The 24,214-nt window shown below is 56.9% G+C and overlaps 6 protein-coding genes across 6 annotated transcripts; 1 reads left to right on the top strand and 5 right to left on the bottom strand.

Moving 5' to 3' along the window:
• Positions 1-346: 346 nt before the first annotated feature.
• On the top strand, positions 347-3,435 carry INS49_012643 (uncharacterized protein; the record flags this gene model as incomplete). The annotated part of the gene is made up of 5 exons (XM_043173346.1): positions 347-470; positions 553-573; positions 635-672; positions 734-3,264; positions 3,327-3,435. The coding sequence occupies 5 exons, from the start codon at positions 347-349 to the stop codon at positions 3,433-3,435; spliced, it is 2,823 nt and encodes a 940-aa protein (XP_043022643.1).
• A 761-nt stretch (positions 3,436-4,196) lies between these two features.
• Positions 4,197-5,736, bottom strand: INS49_012642 (uncharacterized protein; the record flags this gene model as incomplete). Its single annotated transcript, XM_043173345.1, has 2 exons — positions 4,197-5,332; positions 5,508-5,736. 2 exons carry the CDS (start codon positions 5,734-5,736, stop codon positions 4,197-4,199), a joined length of 1,365 nt encoding a protein of 454 aa, XP_043022642.1.
• A 1,278-nt stretch (positions 5,737-7,014) lies between these two features.
• Positions 7,015-7,858, bottom strand: INS49_012641 (uncharacterized protein; the record flags this gene model as incomplete). The annotated part of the gene is made up of 3 exons (XM_043173344.1): positions 7,015-7,415; positions 7,490-7,599; positions 7,662-7,858. The coding sequence occupies 3 exons, from the start codon at positions 7,856-7,858 to the stop codon at positions 7,015-7,017; spliced, it is 708 nt and encodes a 235-aa protein (XP_043022641.1).
• Positions 7,859-8,736: 878 nt separating this feature from the next.
• Positions 8,737-9,844, bottom strand: INS49_012640 (uncharacterized protein; the record flags this gene model as incomplete). Its single annotated transcript, XM_043173343.1, has 2 exons — positions 8,737-9,627; positions 9,686-9,844. The coding sequence occupies 2 exons, from the start codon at positions 9,842-9,844 to the stop codon at positions 8,737-8,739; spliced, it is 1,050 nt and encodes a 349-aa protein (XP_043022640.1).
• A 1,194-nt stretch (positions 9,845-11,038) lies between these two features.
• INS49_012639 (uncharacterized protein) lies at positions 11,039-13,282 on the bottom strand (the record flags this gene model as incomplete). Its single annotated transcript, XM_043173342.1, has 1 exon — positions 11,039-13,282. One exon carries the CDS (start codon positions 13,280-13,282, stop codon positions 11,039-11,041), a length of 2,244 nt encoding a protein of 747 aa, XP_043022639.1.
• A 9,753-nt stretch (positions 13,283-23,035) lies between these two features.
• On the bottom strand, positions 23,036-23,612 carry INS49_012638 (uncharacterized protein; the record flags this gene model as incomplete). Its single annotated transcript, XM_043173341.1, has 2 exons — positions 23,036-23,395; positions 23,511-23,612. 2 exons carry the CDS (start codon positions 23,610-23,612, stop codon positions 23,036-23,038), a joined length of 462 nt encoding a protein of 153 aa, XP_043022638.1.
• Between the last annotated feature and the right edge of the window lie 602 nt (positions 23,613-24,214).

Here is a 24,214-nt window from a genome sequence, read left to right as displayed (position 1 = left end):
TCCCTTGGCGAGCAATTCGGGCCCCGACTCCGCCTGTGTGAATGCTAGACACCGAGCCTCAGCCGATCCTGACCAGCACCGCGTCCGCCCTGCTGTCACCCCAGCGCCCCTGGCAGCCCGAACCCCGCGATTTTGCCCGCCTGCGCCGATTCGGAATACCACCACTTTGTTTTCTGCCTGTCCCTTCACCTCCCCATACTTTTTGACCTCGACCTCGAGCTCGATCTTTCCACTCGCCCTCCACAGCACAAGGATTCCCCCCGCCTCGCATACTGTCCGTCCTCCTGCTGTTGGCAGCGACTCACTTGACCTTGGCAAGGCGTCCTTCTCAACGTCCAGACCAGTCATGACCGCCCAGAAGATCGATGGCACTGCCATCGCGAAGAGTATCCGGGCAAGGTTGCATTCCGAGATCCAAGAGAGGAAGAAGGCAAACCCGAAGTACATCCCTTCGTTGAATATCATCCAGGGTATGTCTTCACAGCGGGAAATGCACACACTGCTCGAACTGGTCCAGACTCGATTGCTGACTTTACTGGCCTTGGTTTCAAGTGGGTGACCGGACTGATTCTTGTAAGTCTTGCACCCACAAATTCTCCAAGTCGTCACATGCCAGGCACTAAGTCTTCTCCAGCCACATATGTCCGCATGAAGCTCAAGGCGGCCGAGGAGGTAAGCTGGAGCCAACCGATCGGACTGTAGTAGTGTCGCCACTCACGATATTGGAATATAGGCCGGCATCTCATGTGAACTCATCCATCTGCCTACCGACATCACGGAGGCAGAGCTCCTCCAAGAGATCTACAAGCTGAACAACGACACTTCCGTCCATGGAATCCTGGTCCAGCTTCCAGTCCCAGATCATATATCTGAGTATGCCATCACCGCGGCAGTCATTGCCGAGAAAGATGTCGATGGCTTCGGCCCTGAGAACATCGGTGAGCTCGCAAAGCGGACTGGCCACCCTCTCTTCACCCCATGCACTCCCAAGGGTGTCATGGTCCTGTTGCGAGAGTCTGGAGTCGACCTCAAGGGCAAGAATGCCGTCGTCGTGGGCCGAAGTGACATAGTCGGTGCCCCGGTCAGCTATCTTCTCAGACATGCTGACGCCACCGTCACGGTCTGCCACTCCAAGAGCACAGACCTGGAGGCTCATCTCAAACAAGCTGATGTCGTCGTCGCCGCTCTTGGGCAACCAGCCTTCATTAAGGGATCTTCGCTGAAGCCTGGTGTGGTTGTCATCGACGTTGGAACAAACTATATTCCTGACTCCACCAAGAAGTCTGGCCAGCGTCTCACCGGCGATGTTGAATTCGAGTCAGCATCCGAGGTGGCCTCCTTCATCACGCCCGTGCCAGGTGGTGTAGGCCCTATGACTGTAGCAATGCTGCTGGAAAACGTTGTTGATTCTTGCACGCACTATTTCGAGAAACAGAAAAACAGGAAGATTGTGGCCCTGCCATTGAAGCTGAAGGAGCCTGTCCCGTCGGACATCGCAGTGTCCCGAGCCCAGACCCCGAAGCAGATCACCCGCGTGGCTGGCGAGATTGGAATCGCTCCAGGAGAGCTTGAGCCTTATGGTGCACACAAGGCCAAGGTTGACCTGTCCCTGCTCAAACGTCTGGACCATCGCCGAAATGGCAAGTACGTGGTTGTCACTGGCATCACACCAACGCCCCTCGGCGAGGGCAAGTCGACCACGACTATGGGCCTTGCGCAGGCTCTTGGTGCTCACGTCGGCAGACTGACATTCGCCAACGTACGCCAGCCCAGTCAGGGCCCAACGTTTGGAATCAAGGGTGGTGCCGCTGGCGGCGGTTACAGCCAAGTCATTCCCATGGATGAGTTCAACATGCATCTTACCGGAGATATCCACGCCATTACGGCAGCAAACAACCTCTTGGCCGCTGCCATCGAGACTCGTATTTTCCACGAGAACACCCAGAAGGATGGCCCTCTGTATAAGCGTCTCGTGCCGGCAAAGAACGGAAAGCGAGTATTCGCTCCTGTCATGTTCCGCCGGTTGAAGAAGCTCGGCATCGACAAGACCAATCCCGACGACCTCACCGAGGATGAAATCCACAGATTCGCGCGATTGGACATTGATCCAGAGACAATCACCTGGCGACGTGTACTCGATGTGAACGACCGTCACTTGCGAGGCATCACCGTGGGAACGGCGCCAACTGAAAAGGGCCAGACTCGTGAGACGGGCTTTGATATTTCCGTGGCCAGTGAGTGTATGGCCATCCTGGCCCTCAGCACCGACCTCCAGGATATGCGGGAGAGACTTGGTCGCATGGTCGTTGCCACATCAAGAGGTGGAGATCCAGTGACTTGCGACGACATTGGTGCCGGTGGAGCTCTGACTGCCTTGATGAAGGACGCCATCAAGCCCAACCTTATGCAGTCGCTGGAAGGGACGCCAGTCTTCGTCCATGCGGGCCCCTTCGCCAACATCAGCATCGGAAACAGCTCCATTCTCGCCGACAAGATGGCGCTCAAGCTAGTGGGCACAGAGCCTGACGAGGAGCACGAGGCCAAGGCCGGCTTTGTTGTCACCGAAGCCGGATTCGACTTCACCATGGGCGGCGAGCGGTTCTTCAACATCAAGTGCCGAACTTCCGGCCTCGTGCCCGACGTCGTCGTCGTGGTCGCCACTGTCCGTGCCCTGAAGGTCCACGGCGGTGGCCCACCGATCTCCCCAGGAGCAGCTCTGCCACAGGTATACAAGGAAGAGAACGTCGAGGTCCTGCGCAAGGGCTGTGTCAATCTCAAGAAGCACATCGAGAATGCCCGTGCGTACGGCGTCCCTGTAGTTGTTGCCATCAACAAGTTCGTCACCGACACGGACGCGGAGGTCGCTGTCATCCGAGAGGAGGCCATCGCGGCCGGTGCGGAGGACGCGATTCTGTCTAACCACTGGGCTGAGGGTGGCAAGGGTGCCATCAAGCTCGCTGACGGTGTCATTGCTGCGTCTCAGAAGCCAAAGGACTATAAGCTGCTGTATGAGGTCGAGGGCAACACTGTCCAGGAGCGCATCGAAGCTATCGCCAAGAAGATGTACGGTGCGGACGCGGTCGAGTTCAGTGAGCTTGCGCAGAAGAAGGTCGACACGTACACGAGGCAGGGCTTTGGCAACCTGCCCATCTGCGTAGCAAAGACGCAGTACTCGCTCTCGCATGACCCAGAGTTGAAGGGTGCTCCGACCGGTTTCACTGTGCCTATCCGGGATGTTAGAATGGCAGCTGGCGCCGGGTACCTGTAAGTCCACTTCCTTGTTACGATGTGTGATTGTGTGATTGTGTGCTGACATGATGCCGCAGTTATGCCCTTGCTGCTGACATCCAGACCATTCCTGGCCTGCCGACCGCACCGGGTTATCTCAACGTCGACGTCGACGCCGAGACGGGCGAGATCGACGGTCTGTTCTAGACGACTTGGGCCAAACTACCAGCACCTCTTTTCTTTTATCGGAAGCGGGACTATCTACGATCTCACTCAACGTGACGATTCAAGTGTGAGCGGATTGGGAAAAGGCGAACGGGACATAGAGACATGGCATCTTTCAACACTGGCGCTGCACGGCGGAGGGAGACGGACTCAAAGATGCAAGACAAGACAAGCTTGTGATGATACCTCAACTGCATGACAGCATATTGTTAATACCAATAAAATAAGTTCAACACCGAGTAACAACTCAGACCGTCGGCCTTAGCGTTCTTAAGGAACAGCATCGGTGGCACGTGCAAGAAATGTAGAAAGCCACGGTGGCAGGAAGGATGTCAAGCCAGACGTATATTCATGAGGGAGCACGTAGGGAAATAAACCACAAAGAGTGAAGAATCCTTCAACTCAGACCACTGCCGGATTACGTGTCTATGAAGAGCAGCCAGCCTCGGGGCAACTCTTGGCCGTACGAGAACAATTGAAACAGTGTACTTTGACTGTTCAGTCCCCAGCAGATTAAGAGCACTGGGGAGTCACAGCTCGAGAGGAGGACAATGGAAGGGCAATCGAAGTTCGATTTTCGAGGGTTTATCCCTTAGTGTTGTCTGGGCTGTACCGTTCTACTTCGTTTCACAGCGTAGGTAGGAATCAAGGCCAGTCTTTCTAGCAAGCGAGCCTTCCTGGCACCCTCCCAGTAATGTGCAATTCAGAGAGCTGCGTCTACTCATGCAACGCCGCCCCAGCCCTCAAGGCCACCTCAACAAGGGCTGCCTCTCGCCGACCGCCCCGCGCCGCCTCTCGAGGGTGTGAGACAGTTGGTAGGCGGCATACGTCAGCACGCCGGCGATGAACCCCACGGCGTCGTTCTTGAAGGCCAGTATGCCGGCGGTCGTGACCAGCATGACGGTCCACCTCTCCTGCCTCTCCTCGTCCGAGATATCCCGGTGCCTCTTCACCACGCGGCCGACGCCGCCGAGGCCACCGCCGTCCCCTGCGTTGGCCGAGATACTATCCTCCCACAGGTCGGGCGCCCCGTGGTTGAGGCTCTGCCCGACGCGCGCCAGCTCGAGCCCCGCCGCGGCGACCATGATGCCCAGGATCGACTTGGGGAACGAGCCGAGCAGGTCCAGCAGCGTGGCGCCGAGGAAGAGGCCGAGGAATAGCTTGAGCGCCCCGAGGAGGATGATGCTCGCGCCGCTGCGGGCGCCGAACCGGTGCTGCGCCGCCAGCCCGCCCGCGCCGTGGCACACGGGCATGGCGCCGAACCAGCAGCCCAAGAGGTTCATGGCCGCCACCGAGAGGCCCAGCTCCGTCACGGTCGGCGTGCTGCCCGGGAAGGTGGGGCCCATGAGGTCGGATGCTAGTGCCGCGGCTGCGATGACCGAGTTAAGGGTGGTAAGCGGCAGCTGTGCGATGGCCATGGACCAGGCTTCAGCACTCCCGAACCCGGGGATGATGGTGTAAGGGTGCCAGACCTCCCAGCCCGGCAGGTGTCCGTGGCCGGCACCCGCGGAAGTCGCGACAGCCACGACGGCGAGGATCAGACCAACTACGAAGACGACCAGCGCGTAGGGGAACCGCGGGGCGCGGGCCGTGAGGATGAGCAGCAGGAACGCGGCGAGGGCCCAGACGCGGTTGTCGAGAGGGTTGTGGGCGCCCCAGCCCAGGCGCGCGAGCATGCCGGAGCCGGCGGAGAGGACGAGCGAGAGGCCCGCGCCGAACTGGATGCCCTTAACCACGGGCACCGGCGTCCACACGGCAAGCCGGCGAAGGAGGCCTGTCACGCTGAGGAGCAGGACGGCTGCGCCGACCAAAGCGCCCGCTGCGAGGGTGTCGCGTTGGCTGGCGTGTGAGGCCAGGGCTGCGGCGGCGATGGCCTTCACTGTAGCGCAAGAATCAGCTATCAAGGACCGAGGAAGTATTTCATATCATTAGAGGGAGGTTTAGGTCATTGTAGCCCGTCTCAAATATGCAGCCTAACAAGGCGTTTTGAGATTCACGCAGTTGACAGCAGGCTTATTCTTGAGAGGGTTAAATCGCACCCGGGGGCTGCTTACTCGGCTGGACCGGCAGCGGAAGACCGAAGGCGGCACCGGTGGCGATGTTGAAGAGGCCCGAGAAGACGAGCGTGCTGGGCAGGGAGACGGAACCCTGGAGGGCAAGGGCGATCATCAGCGGAAGGAGGGTGCCGAGGTCGCCCAGGGCGCCTGAGATCTCGGATAGGGGCGCATGGCGGATGGTCCGGAGGTTGTGTTTGGTGAACTTGGGGATGTCTTTCGGGGCCATGCTCGACGGAATAGGGAAGAGTCGAGATGTCACTTGATGTGAGGACTTTTAGGTGTATTTGTGTGTTTGGTCATGTGGCCTTACGCGAGAAATCTATTGATGCTATGCAGAGGGAACAAAATGGTATCTAGATGCTCGTGATGCTGCTATTGTGAATGCTGGGGTGAGAGGTTGAGATGTAAGAAGTGAGGTTCAAGACGGGCAGCCGGTTGCCGGAAGGAGATGTCGGAGATGCCAGTCATCGCGTCGTCTGACGGATGGGGCGCGATTGCCGCAGCCCCGTGACAGAATGCCCTGCCCACCCTTGATCTGGCGTCCAGCCAGCCAATGTGCCGGCCAGTGACATTTACGAAATGCGTGGGACGAAGAAAGTCACACGGTTATCTTCCACGTGGGGGCTATTCTCGTTACAAGATTCGCCCAAACAATTTACACATGTAGCGGCTTGAACCCTTGGGTTCCATGCTGCAAGGAAGAGGGTACAATAGTGGGGGTGTAAGTCCTTCTACACAAGACAAGACATATTTATGTGCACACCAGCATGTATCCTCACTTAGAATCTACCACGCAGGTCACTAGCAATTACGTAGAATACCGAGATTCGCACCTGAAAAACGGAGGGTAACACTAGTACATCGCCAGCACTAAACCACATGAGAATTCATATTCCCAACACCTACAGCCAACAGCCAACAGCCACGCCCAGTTCACACACCTAATTTTATTTACCTAGGTATGTAGAATAGGTGTGTAAATTAGGTATGTAGGTATTAGGTACATAGGTGTTGGGTGCATAGGTGTGTGGGTGTGGGAACTGCTCTGATTGACTGTAGCTATGGTGAGAGTTGATGTCCCGGTGTACCCTCCGTTTTTGCTGGCGCGAATCTCCGTATTCATTATGTATACTCTTGAGGCTGTAAGGGACCGGAGTCAGAGTCCTTCGGCACTGTACCTACATCATGCTTGGGCTTGGGACAAATCGTAGTATGGTCCACACCAGTGCAGTTTTCACATTTTTGACAGCAAATTATAGTAATACGCAAGTGGTATACAGCTTATATAGCAAAACATAAATGCAGCATAGGTATAATGCGATGGTATACAAAGTGATGCAAGGCGCTCAAACCCCGTACGCCAGTGTGGATATCTTCTGTCCCATCCTGTCCCGTCCCATTTGCCTCCAACACACCCTTTAGGGGCTCTCGCAGTCATCACCCTCCCATTAATTCATTGCCAACTCTCCCTCTCAAGATTGACCCCCAACTCTCCACCAGTCCCTTAGAACCACCTGCGCCTGCGGCGGGTCGTCGCTGGGGCGCCGTAGTCGGACTTGGGGATGGTGGAGGCGCGGTTCCTCCGCTTGTGCAGGCGCGCCGAACAGCACGTGAAGAAGACGATAATAGCGCCGAGTAGCGAGCAGATGCCGGCGACCAGGACCGTCCAGATGCCGACGCTATAGTAGGCGTGCGAGTCGTTGTTCTGGTCGTTGACGTTGTCGCGGATAATGGCGAATAGGACAAAGTCGCAGATAAGTACGACAACCGTCACCACGAATGTGACAAGTGATGTGAAGGCGGCTAGGAGTGAGCCGAAGAAGCCGGAACCCAGGGCCATAAGGAATGCCAGGAAGGCAATACCGGCAGCAACTGGATGCAGGATCATGACCTTTGTGAGGCCATCTGGGATGGGTTAGTGACCTGTTCTGGATGCCCAGGCGACGGAATATTGGCTAGGTTCAAGTATCAACACGTACGAGTGACTTTGCGGCTATAATCCGAGTAACTGGTCTCCTCAATGTCGGTCAAGACGTCGGCTGGGCGGTAGCCAATAGTGTGGCCTGAGCAGGCATCACGCGAATCATCGCTGGGGCAGGCGTATGTTAGCAAGTGTACTCTGGGAAGGATGAGGGAGGCGTATAAACATACGCGGTGTTCAGCACGCAGTAGCCGAATGTGCCAAACGACACTTCCGAGTAGTGGTCATTCGTGGCATTGCTCAGCTTGACCTTCAGCAGGCCGATGTCATTCACGACAGGCGCCGAAATGGACGTGACAATGAGCAGGATTGTTGCTGCCAGCAACAAAAAAGTGCCGATATGGTGGAAGAATCCTGTAACCGCCATTATTGTCGACGGGAGTCTTGCCTTAGCAGACGCTTGGCTGGGTTGTGGTAGTTTATTCGCAACGATGCCGTTGGAACAAATCTAGAGTTGATCGGGATGGCCTTGGGAACACATGTTCGTCCGGAAAACTCAGGAGAGCTGGCCCATCATATAGATAGGTATGGCGGCAGCACGGTCGACGGGGCAGGGGTTGCAAGACCCTGTGAATCAGGATCTGGGGTAACCGGCACAGCAACGACAGGGAGCCAGGAGCAACCGCGACGTCATCGGCGTGGTTGTAATCACTTGGGGGCGCACCAGCAATCCCATGTCGCACAGCAGCACTGGGGAAATTGGCTGATCTAGACCACTCTCGTGACGTTGCGTCGCAGGCTCGCAGGCTCGTGGGTTGAGTGTGTTAGTCCACGGCTGAGCTCAGTCCTGTTTTGATCCCCTGTCGGCCGCACTGGTGGCTGCAGGGTGGGTGACGTAGGGTCGCATTTGGCCGCGGCCTGGTTGGTTCTAGATCCCCCCCTGCACAGGCACATGGGCAGATGGGCTCCCTTGAAGCGCGATGCCCTGATTTCAGGTACCGAATGACGGCAGACCACCCAATTTGACCCCAGGTCACTTTCTCTTCGTTAATCTTGTCGCCTTCCCGTTCCGCGTAACCGTGGTTCCCTTGTGCTGCAGAGATCCAAGAGATAGCCGGCGATCCACAGGGACAATTGGCGTTCCTCGTAGCACACGAGTTTTGTCGCGTGGCTGACGTGTAATCTGATTGATCCAGAGCCATTGACCCTTGCGAATAGCTCGTGAACTTGGGCTGGTGCTGCCTCAACCGCCGGTCGTGAAGGCTCGATTGAGCATCGCATATACCAACCCAATCCAATCCAATCTCACCTCTCGCCGTCTATCGGCTCTCTTGGTGGTTGCGGCAGCTTGACGTTGTCAGCCTGGCTGTTGAGGACAGACTTCCATAGATACCGGTCCCCTGGGACGTCCTTCTTAGCGATCTTGCTGTGCTTTCCGTCTGCCAGAGGATTCAACTTGAAATGCGTGCGCCGGACCCAGGCCGGGCCCTTGGGCGGAGGATCTGATGGCCCAGCCTCCCGAGCCGAATCGGTGCTGTCCCCATCCTGAAGGTTTGACGCCGTCTCTTGCGAATCTGACATGTTCATAGACGCGCACAGCGCATCCAGGCTCGTCACGGCCGCGAGATCGCCGCCCGGCTGGGCCTGCGGCCCCTTGCCCCCGGCCCTCCTGCGCGCCTGGCGCTCCTTGATGTGCCACAGCCTGGCGTCCGCCGCCTGCGCCCTCATCGACACCGGCTCCCCGGACAGCTGGCCCCCCGTGTGCCAGTCGCACAGGCCCGCGCGGGCGATGGTCCCGGGGACGACGTCCCTGAGGGCCAGGAACACAAAGTCGCGGTCCTCGCGGCGCGTCTGCGCCGAGTCGGTCTTGGGCCACGGCCCGTGCGGCGACAGCCTGATGTTCGTCTTGTGCTCGTAGTAGCTCTGGCTGGGGTTGATGCGCATCGTAAAGGTCTTGACGATGTCGGTTGGCTGCGGCTCGGCCTGTTTCGCGACGCGGGCTTTGGCGCCTCTGCTGTCCTTCTCTTGGTGTACCTTGATGGGCGACGCCACGCCGATGGCGTGCATCCCAGGCTTGGTTTCTTCGTCGAGGGACTCTGCCGTCTCCGAGACGAATTTGAAGGTGAGGGGGCTGCGCTTGATCAACTCGGTCGCATGCTCTGTCTTGGCCGGGGCGCAGACAAAGGTCTCGGGGCTCTGTGAAAAGACACGTCAGCTGCGGCGGCGGGTGGGGTTGTGGGCGAAGACAACTGACCGGAAGCCTCTTGAAGACCTCGATTGGGCCGTGCCGTTTGAGGGCGTGCAGGACAGCGCGGCGTTCGGACAGGTTCGTCGGGGCCGGAGAGACGTTGACGAAGAGCGACCGAGCCCTTATAAGCTCGATGGCCTTGCTGCCGAACCAGCCCGAGGCCATTGCGCCACCACAAAATGGGCAGCTGATGCAATGGAGGGCCCAGCCGCTGTTGTGCGGCTGTCTTGAAAAGGGAAAGGTGGTGGTTGTTGGCGGGCACGGAGAAAGAGCAAAGGCTTAAGCTGAACAAGAGTTCGGATGGAAGCTTCTGATTTCGAGAACGCCCCAAGCTTGGCGGGCAGCGGGGCCGAGAACGCTCCGGGCTCCGGGGTCCACCAGGGGCCGGTTGGGCATGCCGACATGTCTGGACCTCGTCTCTACTGTATACATTCCTACCTATCCCAGTCTCTCCCAGGTCATCCCAAACCATCCATCCACCAGATGAGATGAACACTGCACAGTCTGGAGCATATATTCTGGCCAGAGTTTTTGCATACATTCAAATGTATATTTGCGCCATTATACCATCATCTAACTAAAGTGATGACACCTCGTCTTTCTGCTCTTGCTCACTCCACGCAATCCTGTAACATTCAAGACGACAATTCACCATTTTGAACTTAGGGACAGTCAAGGGAAAGAATGAGGAAAAAGAATACGGAGATTCGCACCTGCAGAAGCGGAGGGCTCACCGGTACATCACCCCAGAGTGCATCACCCAGGTATGATTCGCACGCCCACGCACCTACACATCCAACACTCAACACCCAACACCCCACACCTACACACCTAGTTCACACACCTAATCTACATAGCTAATTCACATGCCTGGGGCTAATTAGATGTGGTAATTAGGCATATAAATTAGGTAGGTCTTAGGTATGTGAATCAGGTGTGGGCGTTTGGTGTGGTCATGTGAATTCTTATATAGTTTGGTGCTGGCGATGTGCCAGTGTACCCTCCATTTTTGCAGGTGCGAATCTCTGGTTTCAAGGAAAATGACCTGAAATTGATGATGGTATTGATCCTTTACTCCGTCGCCGCCCGAATGCCCTTGCTTATTTATTACCCAACGCTGTACCAGCGTTTCCTCCTCAACTCTCTCATCATCTGCTTCATTCATCCATCACGCCTCACACATCTCGCACGCTCGCTCATGCAGTCCAGTCACACCACCCAGCCCAACACCAACAGCCAGCAGCCAACAACACTCTTTCGTTCTTTGACCGCCCAGACACCAAGAGAAACCAAGATGAAGAAAAGCACGCCCGCCCCAGGAAAAAAGAGATAAACCAATTGATTTTACAAAAAAATGCTTTAGATGACGATGCCCTCCTGCTTCAGCCGGTCAACATCAACCCCGGCCTCGGCCATGGTCTTGACCATCGCCTCGCTGAGCTTCCTCTGCCGCTCCATCGCCTCCTTCTCCCGCCTCGCCTTGGTCTTGGAGCTCCCGCTCGGCGCCACCCCGGTCATGAGGACTCCGTGGTCGTTGGGCGTGTAGTTCACGAACCCGACACCGCCACCACCACCGCCTCCCCCTCCTCCTCCGCCGCCCGACGAGCCCCCTCCGCCGGACCCGTCCCCCGCAGAGGACGAGGTGGACGTCGTGCGCTTCTGGCCCCGCCACGACGACGTGCTGCGCCGCTTGCGCACCGCGTGCGTCTGCGCGTCCGTCGTCGGCACCGTCATGATGTCGCTCGCCGACGCCCGGTGGTGCAGGCTGCCCGCGCGCCGCCCCGCCGACCGCGACCGCCGGCCCCCGGGCGTCGGGCTGGGCGACGACGACGAGCAGCTCGGCTGGCGCGTCTTGCGCGGCGAGATCGACGCCGGCCCCATCGCCCCGCCGCCGCCGGGCCCGCCGGCAGGCCCCATGTGGTGGTACCTCGCGCCGCTCGACGGTGCCCGCGGCTTCGGCCGCCGCTGCGTCCCGCCGTAGTGCCCGTGGTCCGTGTACGGGCCCCTGAATGAGTGCATGTTGTGCTGTGGTGTCGTCTGCTCCGGGAAGGGGTACTGCGGGACGTTGGGCGGGTGCATCGGCCCCACGTTCGAGGACAGCAGCGGCGCCGTGCCTGGTGTCCGCGGCTGAGGCATGTGGATCATCAGGCCGCTGCTGGCTAGATCGTCGGACAGCGGGGTGTGGTGCTGGCGGTTGTCTTGCACGTACGGAGGCACCTGGATGGTGAGGTTGTGGAAGTTCCGCGTCGAGGCGTGGGCGTCGTCCGCGGGCGCCGCCCAGTCGAGGTTGCTGCCGCTGTCCGATGACGGGTCGAAGCCCCATGTGTCCATGCTGATCCCGTCTGCAGAGAGAAACGACGTGGTGTCTATTCCCGTCGTCGTGCCGAAGCTGCTATCCAAATTCCACGTCTCGCTCGTGTTGAAGAACTTCGCGAGGTCATCCTCCATTGCGTGATCGGTCTTCATGTCGGGGGTGTGCGATGGCGTGTTGGGAATATTGCAGTTCTGGACGTTGCCCTTGCCGACGACCTGCGCCGCAGGGGCGAGACCGATCGAGTGGTTAAAGGATGCAGCAGGATCGAAGAAGGGGTCATCGAGATATCCGTTTCCAAATGTCGCCGCGTCACTCGGTTGGAGATTGCTCAGATCTGTCAAGGGCGGCGAGATAGGGAGACTGTCCCAGCTGAGCGAAGCTGCCTGACTCTCCGAAGCAAGCCTCCTCGTGGCCTTCTTGGCCGATTCAACATGTGAGGGTGTCATGGTCTGAGGGATGGGAGCCGTGCTTGGGTGCTGCTGCTGCTGCTGCTGCTGTGGCGGCGGCGGCGGCACTCGCCCTCGGGAGTGCCCTCCGACGGCCCTCCTGATGGTTGAATAAATCGTCTCAAACCGCTTCGACTTGTGATTGCGGGTGCTCTGCGCCAGTTGGTCGAGATTAACGCCCTCATTTATCCCAGCAATGTTATGAGCCGTCGTGGTTGGGGCACAGTCCTGCAGCGGCGGCGGCGTGGGTGGGATGGATGGACCAGATGTCTGCTGAGCTGCCACACCACGGGGCGAATTCACCGATAAACCTTCGATCTGGAGCAGCTCCGAGTCTGTGATCGAGCCACCCGCGGCCTGGTCCTGCCCGCGCCGGCCACTAAGAAGCCGCCGCCTTTGTTCGAGCGCGTCGGGGTTAAGCTGCCCTAGCACGACGTGGTGTGTTGCCTCGCCGTGGCTGCCGCTGGGTCGCTCGGGGAGTCTGCCGCGGAGCGGCTGGTGGTGTGCGGTCTCTGCTAATGAAATAGCTTTCAGAGTGTCCTCGACCGAGAAATTCGACGTTGTATGCGATACATCTGGTGCAGACCCGTTGGTGGAGGACGCGCTGGTGACGGCCTCCGTGACAGACGACGTGGGTGGCGAGAAATCGTCCTCTCCTTGTCCACCTTGCAGCGGCATGAAGAAGCTTGCACCGAGACCGCCCGAGTCTGCCCCATCCATGACCACATACTGGTCAAAGAAATCGCTGGGGGAGCGCGGGTCTTCGGAGAAAGTTCCCGCAGCTGCTGGGCCAGTAGCGCAGGAGATCTGCCAGAACTCGTCTTTGTCTATTGAGTAATCCATGGCTCTAGCAAAAGCCGTGTCTGATTCGGGAGCCAATGTCATGTCCCGCGGTCCCTCCGAGGTGATATTTCGAGGTTGAGTTGAGCGATAGCTCGATAGCTTCTAGAGCTGCCCAGCTCCTGTTTGTGGCCAATTGGCTGCCTTTGTCGTCAGTGGATGTTGGTTTTATATCTTGAGGAGCCAACCGTCCGTGGTTTGTCGCTGCGGTAGGAGCGGCGCCCGGGGAAGCGGTTGGAAGGAAGAATTGCCGCTCAGGAAAAAGTATGTCGTGCTGAAAAAGAAACTTTTAATTGTGTAGAAGGCTGCTGTATATGGATGGGTAAATAGATGCTTTCCTGCTATATGCCATGGCAACCAAAGATATGCAGGGCTGATCTTGTGTTGGTTGCTGTACGAATGCGTGGATGGCAACAGCTGGAATGCAGCCCACGCACTTGAGCCTCAAGTGGTGAGCACCTGCATCCTGCGAAGATTCCTCGGGCTTCCCCAGATAGATCTATCTTTTTGATAGCTTCCTGGATGCAGTCTGGGAGCGCCCCAAAGTTCCTCCCTTGGCCCATCCGACCTGGGTGAGCCACGGATCGGAGCACCATGTTCGAATGCACAAAGAGGCGAGCACAAAGACTGATGATTTTCCTTTGTGAATGACTTCGAAAACTCCATTTTTCGGGCCCAGGGGGCGTTATTCCAGGCGAGCATACCTTGCCGGCGAAGAAGCGGAAACCCTCCGACCAGTGTACTTTCGTCCAATGCGTGGAATGGGCGTCAATTTGGGGTCCCCGTGGACAACACCAAAGGGTTGAAACATGGCCTATGATATTGTACCACCGCCGTTGATAAAACCGCCCCACCATGTACCTGAACTACTGCAGATGCAGACACAGATGCGGTCTCGAACCCATGCGCCTGATAGCTGGTACCAACTGTTCCGAGGCTGCAAGGCTGTCATCCTTTTGACTAGTGTCACTATCTGGGACCATGTCAGCCAGATCAATCACAACCCCTTAATAGAGGGTGTAGCTTATTTGGTGGAGAACTCTGGCGACGAATCGTCTGGAAGCCAACAGGTGCATGAGCTGCTGCTAAGCCTTCAGCCCTGCGACAAGGTCCGAACATTTTTTAAGTTGCACTGCCCAAAATGTCCCTTTGCGGTGGGCCGCTGCATGATCACGATTTGGATGCCGTCGAGATTGCTGCCGTGGACACAAGAGATAATCGTATTTTCGAGTACAAAGCCCCGCTGGCATGCAAGCCTTTGTGCAGGCACTCTGTCGCTCGACTGGCCCGACGTGAGCCGTCATTGTCCTAGAATATTGTACCCATGTCCTCATGTACACCGAGGCCGAAAATGGCAGCGGCAGCGAAGTTGCAGCTCCGTGTAATCAAGTTCCCCCAACGCCATGACGTTGCCGTCGTTTTGTGTCTCCCATACGATCCAGTGTGCCGAGTGCGATAATGTTACAAATTTCCAACGCCGCAGACTGATTTGTCGTCCGGACGCGGAACGCCATGACCATTCCAAAGAAAGGGTATATCCCACTGCCAAAAGCCTGATCGAAGAAAAGCCAAGAAAAAAGGACAAGATAGTGAAAGGTGGAAAAAAAAAAAAAAAAAAAAAAAAAGGAGAGTACTGAAGGATGCCTGCCATGGTGGTTGGGGTTCCAGGAAAGGCCGTCACCGTTGCGAGTCCTCCGCCGATATCGTAGAGAGGCTCGGCTTTTGCCTTACTTTACGACGTCTCATTCTTGGCTTATTTCTCACAAGATTCTGACAGCGAAGAGCCGTATCGGTCGATGATCGGTAGAGTGGGAAACCACTCTTTCTTATGCCGAGTGTGCCACTTGCATGGCGTAATGACAAGAGCCTGTCGATAAGTACGACTCCTGACTCATCGTCGCCGCCGACACCCTCGTCAACTTCCAGGCCGGTTGCTCCCATTTTGCAATCGATGCCATCGTCCTCGTCGGCCTCAATGGGAACAACAGGTACCAAAGGCGGGGTGTACACGTTACACTGAGTGCCTGTAGATATCATCCCCTCCACACGTGTCTGGATGGTATTGTTGGCTTCAGCCTCATTGAGAAAGCGCGACGATGGCTTGCGACGTAATCGCCTGACATCCTGCTTAGGGTTGTGTGAATGTCCGGTGAGGTCAGGTTCCGTAGTCGAGGCTGTAGATAAAGTTGTAGCATGCCAATCTGGCAGACCGGATGAGGACGCCTGGCAGCATGGGACCGTTCCCAGAGTCGGTGCAGGGAGCTGGCCCAAGGAAGTCACCGAGGAGCAGGCAGGGGCTGAGTAACGGGACAAAGAAGGCGGGATGCTGTTGTCAAGACGCAAATGTGAGTTACTAAACTTGTGCGTGAGGACGTCCATGCTTGCTGTTCCTTCACGACGGAGTTTGATTTGTCGATCGTTTTTGAAGCCGTCGTCGGCACTGAAATTGGACGTACGCCATGGCCGCTGGTATTGGGCCTGTGTTTCTGCCTGCGTAACCATGGAGGTGGTGGAGTCATCCTCTCGGCCATTCTCGTCATCTGGTTCCTGGGACCTCGACTGGGTCCCGAGAGCAGAGTGACCAAACATGGCAGCCCCCGTTCCAGCTCGTGGGCGCAAGAGTCCCTAACATCAGGTCCAAGGCTTCAGTAACATGCAAGAGGGCGGCGCCGAGAATGCAGACGGCAGAAGACCGGGTGGGAGCTGTGAAGGGCTGCTTGCAGAGGGCGGCTAAGGAGGGACACAAAGAAAGGTACGAGATTGGCGTGTTTGCGTCTAATGGGCACGGGATCGTGAGGCCAGCGCGCTGTCCGCAAGGAGCGCGGTGGCTGTCACAACGGGCTGACTGGTGGGGCCTCAGGTCGACGGATGGGACACCAGATGCTACCTAGGTATGCTGACTGGTTGATGGCACAGGACTAGAGACGGGTGGCGATGGTCCAGGTGTGTATTTGTGTAAAGCTTGGAATAACTGTTGGGTTTCGCCGCTCCCAGATGTTGCTCGGTACGTTGCTGTACCGATGTGCTTTGACGTCGTCGATGTCAAGTGCCGCGGCAGGTGCAGAGGTGCTGTCAAGGTGAGGGTTAAGGCTGGGTCACGGCAATTTCGCCTGCTATCCGGAGTCGTCCATGTCGTGGAGGCGGAGAACCATGTATGGTAGATGTCCCGGAGTATTATGGTATGGTCAGACCTAGCATCGAGGTAGAAGGGACAAAAGAGAGAAGTTCTGCCGTGGGATGGGAAGGGGAATTTCAAAGGTGTCGTGAGATGTGCGCGTTGCTAGTATGTGATGAGTGTCGAAGACGACGGAGCCAGGAAAACAGGGAAGCTGGCTGAGGGGGCGAGGCAATCGAGTTTTGAGAAGCTGCGATTTGGCAAGCTCAGGCTCCTTCTGGAGTACTGTGTATTGCACGACACCACCCACCAGAACAAGGAACAGGGGGGCATGGCGCACGGGGATAGTTGGGAATAGATCGAGACGCACTGCTGCTACTACCTATTACCTGTTACCTGGAAGCCGGGAGCTGGATGCTGTGCCAGACGAGGCGAGCACATGGAATGTGCAATACTGTGCTATGTCTGCGCGGTGTGTGTGCTAACAAGGGCCAAGGGCCGTGGGTCGGGGCCTACCTAGGTAGGTCGAGACGGCTGCACAGACTGTAGGGATGACACGACGGGGCAGGGGCAGGAGCAAGGGCAAGGGCAAGGGCCCCGCAGCCCTGGAGAGCCACGGTGGGTGGCTGTGATATGATATGACATGTTAATAAGTTAAGTGACCACCGCTGGGCCCCCCTTCCAGTCACGGTGGGACGAGATGGGATGGGCTGCGGTGGACTTCGATGGGTTGCGACGGGCTCAGCTGCTGCAGTCCTGGGAGCGAAACGGCTGATCTTGGCCTCTCGAAGGGGAAAGGTGCTGGAATCTTTGCTCCCCCACTTGGAAACCCGCCTTCCTGGGCCTTGGATGCTGGCTGCTGCAGAGGGTAGCGCGCGATAGGAGGGACATGCAGACAGACTAAGAAGTGTGACGCTGACACGATCAAGCATCTTGGACTCAGTCACAGGTCGGAAAAAACGGCCAGAGTCAGACTCGTGGATACTGCAGACTGTGAGGGGACTTGTCAAACTGTAGATTCTCACTGTAAAGCGGATCTGAATGAGAACGGCAGGGCGGTTCCTTCCCTTCCCCTGGATCTGCCCTCCCATTCATTCCCTGCCAGGCTTGCAGTACCTCGCACTTCCCAGAAAAAAGAGCTGTACCGACACCGAGGAACTGGGAAAAAGGAAGGAGTGGGCCCAGTGGGAGCCAGAACAACACCTGAGTGGCTGGCTTGGTTGCAGGGGTGTGGAGCAGGGAACAGGGGGACTGTCAACGTACTAGACTGCCCAGTGCCTAGGTACCGTAGCATTCATTCGCCCGAATGACTGAGGACAACTCGTTCCTCGACCAGGAAGGCAGAACTCGAAATGACTCTGTTCCTCTGGCCGCCGCTACTGCTGATGAGCTATGGACCCCCATTCTCTTGCCGCAGAACGTCTTGGTGCTCGGGGAATTTGCAGCTATCCCGGACGACAAACCTGGAGGGGGAAGGCCACCACCCTCACATGGATATCCCGTCCGCGCCTGCTCTTTGTGTGCCTACCTACACCTTGCTGCACTGCACCGCACTGCACTGCACTGCACTGCACTGTACACCTGGGCAGTAACCGCTCGCAGTAACACAGCCGTCTGTTGCTATTTGTGATAGACGCGCGTCAAGCTCTCGTCTTCCTCTTCCTCTGTCTCTGTCTCTTTGCCAGCGTCTTGTCCCCCACCTCGGTCAGTGGCAGGTCTCAGAAACACTCCTCCTATTAGCTCCGGGAAGGCATCGCGCAGGTGTCTTTTTGGATGCCCATTGGTGCACGGCTACTGTTACCGTCGCCATCACAGTTACCGTCACCTTCGCCGCCCCGCCCAAGGCCTCGGGTTTCGGAGAAATCTAGAGCGCGGCCCAGCAGGCTGGTCTCCCATGTTCCCAGATCTGGTACATAAGATTTCATTGCAGTGGAGTACTCCCTGGGTCACCAGCCAGGCATGTCCAGGCTCTTTCGAGACGCCTGAGCTCGCCATCTCAACATCGAGGGATCCCGGGTGCGTCATCGTCCTAAGCCATCCATCCATCGCTGCATCCAAACCTTCGCGCCCCAGCCTTGCATCGACATGGGGCGGGGGTAGCTGCCAAGATCCGCACCACTTCTAGCGTACCTGTACAGCACCACAACACAGATCGTTGTGCAGGACTAGACCCCCTATGCCACGGAATGAAGAACACGCCTCGCGAGACCGTCTGGACAACCTCAGCTCACTCGCGTTGTTTTCCACAGCCCCTGAGTCCAAACTTGCCCGACGGGGCAGAGGAAAGACAGAACACGGCACAGACAATTATGGCGCAGGCACGGATGGTGTCGAGCGGTCATGACAGAACATGTCAAGATCGCTGAACGCTGTCACAATCTGACCGAGTGGGGCATTAAGGTTTGTGATCTTCGGCCCTGTTCTGTCTGTCAGTCACTTACGTCTCCGTGTCGTGGCGTTGATCTCGCCGTGACATGAATAGAAATCCTCCGAGCAAGATGCCGCACCGGGCCTTTCCTGGGCTCGGAAATTTAGGGCAGTCCAAGTCCACGAAAAGATAATTGGATTGGCTTTCGTCTCGCATTGTTCAATCTCAAATTTTGTCTTCGTTTTTTCCCCAACGGCCTCGGTAAGTCCACGCTACCACGGCGCCGGTATCCCCAAGTTTCATGCCCCCTTGGACAAATTTAGCGTCAGGGGAGCTCCCAGCATGCCTCAGCTTCTCCGGATTGTGGCCCCGAGCCTATATGGTACGGAACGCTTCATGAGCTCCCCTTGACCAATCTCTAAATCAGACCTGGCCACCCATACTCTCCTCAACCAGACCTTGTTGTGCAGGATGATCTGGCCGTCGCAAGAAATAACCTGCCCTGTGGCAACGGCGTCAGGTATTGCAAATGCAATGCAACTTGGAGATCCCTGCACAAGACAACTCCATCCAACCGGATCCGAAGCTCCAGATGCCATCAGCCTTGGAGTACACGGTGTGGGTCACAGGTGGGTGGACATGCCTGCGGCAGTGTGCAGCAATGATCTCCGGCTTGCCACACACGGCAGGACAAGGACCATCCACCGCGACGGACAGTGCCTCGCCCCCAACTTCCAATCTCTTGCATGCACTGCTGCATGTGCCTGGTCCACCCTCTTTCTGGCACTCGGGTAATACACAGAGGAGACAGAGGTCGCCAATCCGAGCATCATTATACAAGCTGCGAATAATCATTGGCCAGTCGGCACTGCTGTGAACCCTGCGGTTGCTCACCGAAGTCAATGGTCAACGGCCAGGGACGTCGACCAAGTCTTGCTGCAACCGCCGCAATGCCGTGCACCGACCAGCTTGGAATGCGTGGCTTGGGCTTGGGCAGAAGCCAACCTAGAAGCCAACCAGAAACCGATCGTCAGGACAACGTGGCTACCCGGCGTTTGAGATCCCCAGCCAGCAGATTTCAGCATTGGTCAGGCCACGCCGGGCGATCTTCTGGAAGCTCAGGAGGACGAGATCGAGTGTTCCTGTTGGCTCCCACCACTCAGCTTCTGGCCCCCCAACGCGAATTCAAGCTCCGCCACCCCTGCGGTCGATCTACGTCTTTCACACCGCGGCTGGAGTGAACACAAGAACCCAGGTGTCTCGGGTGTGAAGGACCCGCCATCTCAATTACATTGTCAAACACTTTTGACGAGCTTTTCTCTCGCAGTCGCCTTGCAGGTGACAAATTTACCTGTCTGTTTCGCACTCGCACTGATGGCCTCAATGTGGCAATCCGACACTTGGGCAGGTAACGCAGACGAGAAACGCTTGCAGGCTTGATACGCTCTACCAAGCTTTGTTTCACCTGGGCGAATGAGGTGGAGTGGCCAGTGTGGCCCAGGGCAAGTGTCTTCGCAAAGCTATGCACGCACGGGTCTTTTTATAGCGAATGCCTCTACGCGCCCGTTTCAGCACATGTGTGTGCGACTTGCGTACCGAGAGCTTGGGTCTTGGGTGGTGGGGGGATACGTCAGATATCTCACCAACATCTGCTCTGCCCGCATGTACCCAGGCCAACGACCCATCCGCACAGCCACCACGATGCAGTGGGGGCGAGATACTGTTGGTTGTCGAGGTGGTCGGTCTGTCGTTTGCATTCAGGTGAACATGGCACGCCGAGCTGAAATGCAGACATTCCAGTATGGTCCAGACTGGGGTTCAAGACAGTGGGTCGATATCGCAGGATCGATCACTGCCTACTGCAGATTGTGAACGGTCACCCAGTGGGCAGACACAAAGCGGAAAAGGACGTTGTGTCCCAGACCGACCGGCTGGTACTCACAGTGTTCAAGTTGTCCCTGTCAGTCGCGTCGAGTGACGTCTGTTCAAGAACACGGGCCGTGATGACAACCCCGACCTGGATATCCCTGATACATCCGGGCAAACTTTCGTGCCGCTGAGGAGTGATGGACAATCCCAAACATTCCATCCAAAGCACTCATTGCTACCTCTTGCGAGCGAAGCAGGAATCCTGGCAATGTTGAGTTTCGTGAGCACAACTTCATTAGGGCCATCGGCCTGGTCTTGTTCTACAAGACCAAGCTTATCACATGTCCATACATCACACCACCCCTCCCCAACCTTCCACCAAGCATACTGCCTGAAGCTGATGCTGAATTTGAGCCCAGACACCCAGGGAACTTCGACATTCGCAAGTGCAGTTGTGCTTTGACAGACTGTGTTTCGATGTTGTGGCAGCATCTCAAGCTCCGCCAAGTCTATTTGATTTCATGAATCTGCAGAATGATGCACTTTGCGTGCTGGCAGAGTGATGTATCGGCCTGGACAAGCCCGTGTGGCGAACTGGAGCGATGAATCTCAATGCAAGTCACGCTTTATACCGCCTCGTCACATATCGGCCGTCGGAGGCTCATGGTCGAGGGCGACTTTATTCGTCATTTCCCTCGCCGCCAGCTAGACCATGCCAGGGGCTCAATCACCTTCGGATGTCAGGACAGAGCAGAGCTGTGCCACACACTGAGCACACTCGCTCGGCATCCTAGGGGTTTCTCTATCCCCGAGAAGATCTTGAAACTTCGCCCAAGGCCAATCTGGAAGGTGCTGTGTTCACAAAGTCGCAGAATCTTATTTGTCTCCCCGCGGCCACACCGTACCGTGCCATCCGTAGAGACGTGCAAGGTAACTCGCAACGCTTGGCCAGGGCGGCTGGAGATATTTCGCGCGGCCGACGGCACACACCCTCCGGCCTCCCGACAGGCAGGGATGTCTGTGCAGTACTTGTGAGCGAATGCGGTGCTAAGTGGTTCGAGAAAGGACTTAATCAAAGTCGTTCGGGGCATAAGCGTAACCCCTTTGGGGATTATGTGCCTGAAGAATGCAGGTGAACATGCTGACATGCTCCCACTCCCATCATGGGGCTTCCTGGCATTTGACGTGTTTGCGTCGAGCTGTCTGAGTGGTCTGTTATGTCTGGCGGGCTGCGGCCTGTTTGTGTTGTACTCCCGCATGCCTCGATTCCGAGAGCGAGCTCAGCGGCAAGGGCGTATGCATGTCCTCTCAAATGGACAGGTCCAAGATGAGGAGCACGCACGTCCTATCTCCTCTCCTACTCTCCTAAACTGCGCACCTGAGACGAACCGAGACTTGAGGTTGGTCCTCAGGGATACCCAGCTTGACGCTCGCGTCTATCGAAGCTACAATGATCTCACGTAATTCCGGGAGGCCGTGCCTGAGCGGACCCTGTGGTCAGTGAGCAGGGCAAGCATGTCTAGGGAGATCCCAGGAAGGCATCGAGAAGGTTGAGAGGCTAATCTCTCGTGGGTATGAGCACTTGCCATAGTGATGGAAGGGAGATGGAAAGACGAGTTGATCAGGGGTCGACCGTTGTTCCCGTGCAAGCTAATCCTCACGGTGGCCAGTGCAGCCAAGGTGAGGTTAAACGTGAATTTGTTAGAGATAAGTGTACGGCTTTATTCTCGGGGCGACTGGATTGATTTGAGAAGGTTCACCAGGGACAGGATTGACGAGATACTATCTGAGGATGATGCATACTGCCTTCCCTCCTACCTAGGTACCTAGGAATCTCCACTGTCGGCAGCTCACACTTGATAGAAACTCATTGACTGGCATATCGCATGTACAGACGACGAGATGGGCCAAGGGCCACCTCGTCTAGTATTGTAGAAAGACCTATTACATCGAGATTCCAACTCTCAACCCTTGTTTTGCAGAGAACTGTTGTACTGTGTGCCTGATCATCAGCGGACCAAAAGCGACGGGACACGATGGACCTTGGAAACGCTCAAGATACCTGGTAAGTTTGTTGTCTGTACCCGGCATAATACGCCTTCAAAACAGTGAAGCTCATCCAGCCTGTATGGTATGTTCAACTTTGAAGACATCAACCGCCACAGCAGATGTGCGAAGGATTAGGAGGCCTTGGGCGAACGCGGCCCAGAAGGACATGAGATATCACGCATGTGGCCACTCTCCAGGATGAATCGTTGTTCAGTACGGCCATTTGAATGTCTGGATCAGATGTCCCACCAGGTCATGCGAGGACGACGTCGTCCCCTGAACCAAGACCAAGACCACAGGATACTCCGTGAACCTCCCTCCCCATGGCCAGCACCAGGCCCTACACCTCCCAAGTTCAGCAGCTGTCCCCATCCTTGATGCCCACAATCACATTCCACCCACCGTCGTCAAATGCCTGACCCAGCACGACGTGGCCAGTAGACGGCTTCCACACGCAGTCGTCGTCGTCGAGCACGGCCTGCGCCAGGTCGGCGACGTCCGACAGGCTGACGACCTTGTCCGCGGCCTCGTCGTCGTTGCACGCGTAGATTGCGGCGTCCGTGTCACAGCTCAGGCGGGAGCAGCACCCGCCGCCCGGCTGGTGGCAGAGGGTCGCCTGGGGAGGGTCGTGGCCCCGCAGGTAGCTGATCCCCTTCTCGATCCTGCCCTTGTTGGCGTGGTCGTAGCCGGGGGTGTCGCGGCAGATGATGTGCGACTACGGGCCGGGGGCGATGTTTGTTAGCTGGGGGGTTGTCGTCAAGGTGTTGTTAAGAGGGACCCGGGTGGGGGGGGGGGGGTAAAAGGCGAGGAAATTCGGGCAGGGTACGAACCAGTTTGCGCTCGGAGAGGGTGCTCATCGTGCTTACACCCACGCCCAACTGGGCGAGGAGCAGGAGGGCGAGGAGCAGGAGGGCAAAGAGGAGTATTTGCATGGTGAGGGCGTGTTTGCGTGTTTGTTGTCTCGATGATGTCTGGACGCAGTTGCCGGTGTTGTGTAGAAATCTCAGGAAGGTTTATACGAGGCGTAGCTGTAGAACGCTTAACAGGTTTCTGTCTTGTACCTGAACACGTCGTGGCCAAGGTTGCTGCTTAAGTAGGCCCCAGAACGGCAAGTGATACACGGAAAGAGTCCAGTCAGTCAGTCGGTCAGTCTTAACTCTTTGCCCGGTGATTGTGCCCTTACTTGATTAGAAGACAGTCGAGAAGGAAGACGGGCTGTGAATGAGCCTTGGGTCCCGACGAGCTGGATCTTGACCTCAGACGAGGTCCACCACCTCCCATGTCGGAGCAGTAACGTCTTGCTTCTCTGACAGAGCAACTCGCACAGCAAGCATACAAACGGCACAGTTCGCTTTTGTCACAATCGACTCTTCTCATGTTGCAATAGGATCGACTGATCTGGCGCAGGACCCTGCTCTAGGACACCAGTCCCCCCAACGCCAGGCTTTCATTGTGCTCATACCGCCACGGCCCCTGTCTCAAACTTCTCCGAACAAACACTCAAACCACGGCCTTCCACATCAAAAAAAACCTG

Source organism: Diaporthe citri, assembly GCF_014595645.1.
Source record: "Diaporthe citri strain NFHF-8-4 chromosome Unknown scaffold_6, whole genome shotgun sequence".
Classification (NCBI taxonomy): Eukaryota; Fungi; Ascomycota; class Sordariomycetes; order Diaporthales; family Diaporthaceae; genus Diaporthe; species Diaporthe citri.
The sequence above is the reverse complement of the archived record's forward strand: the minus strand, read 5'-3'. Positions and strand labels throughout refer to the sequence as shown.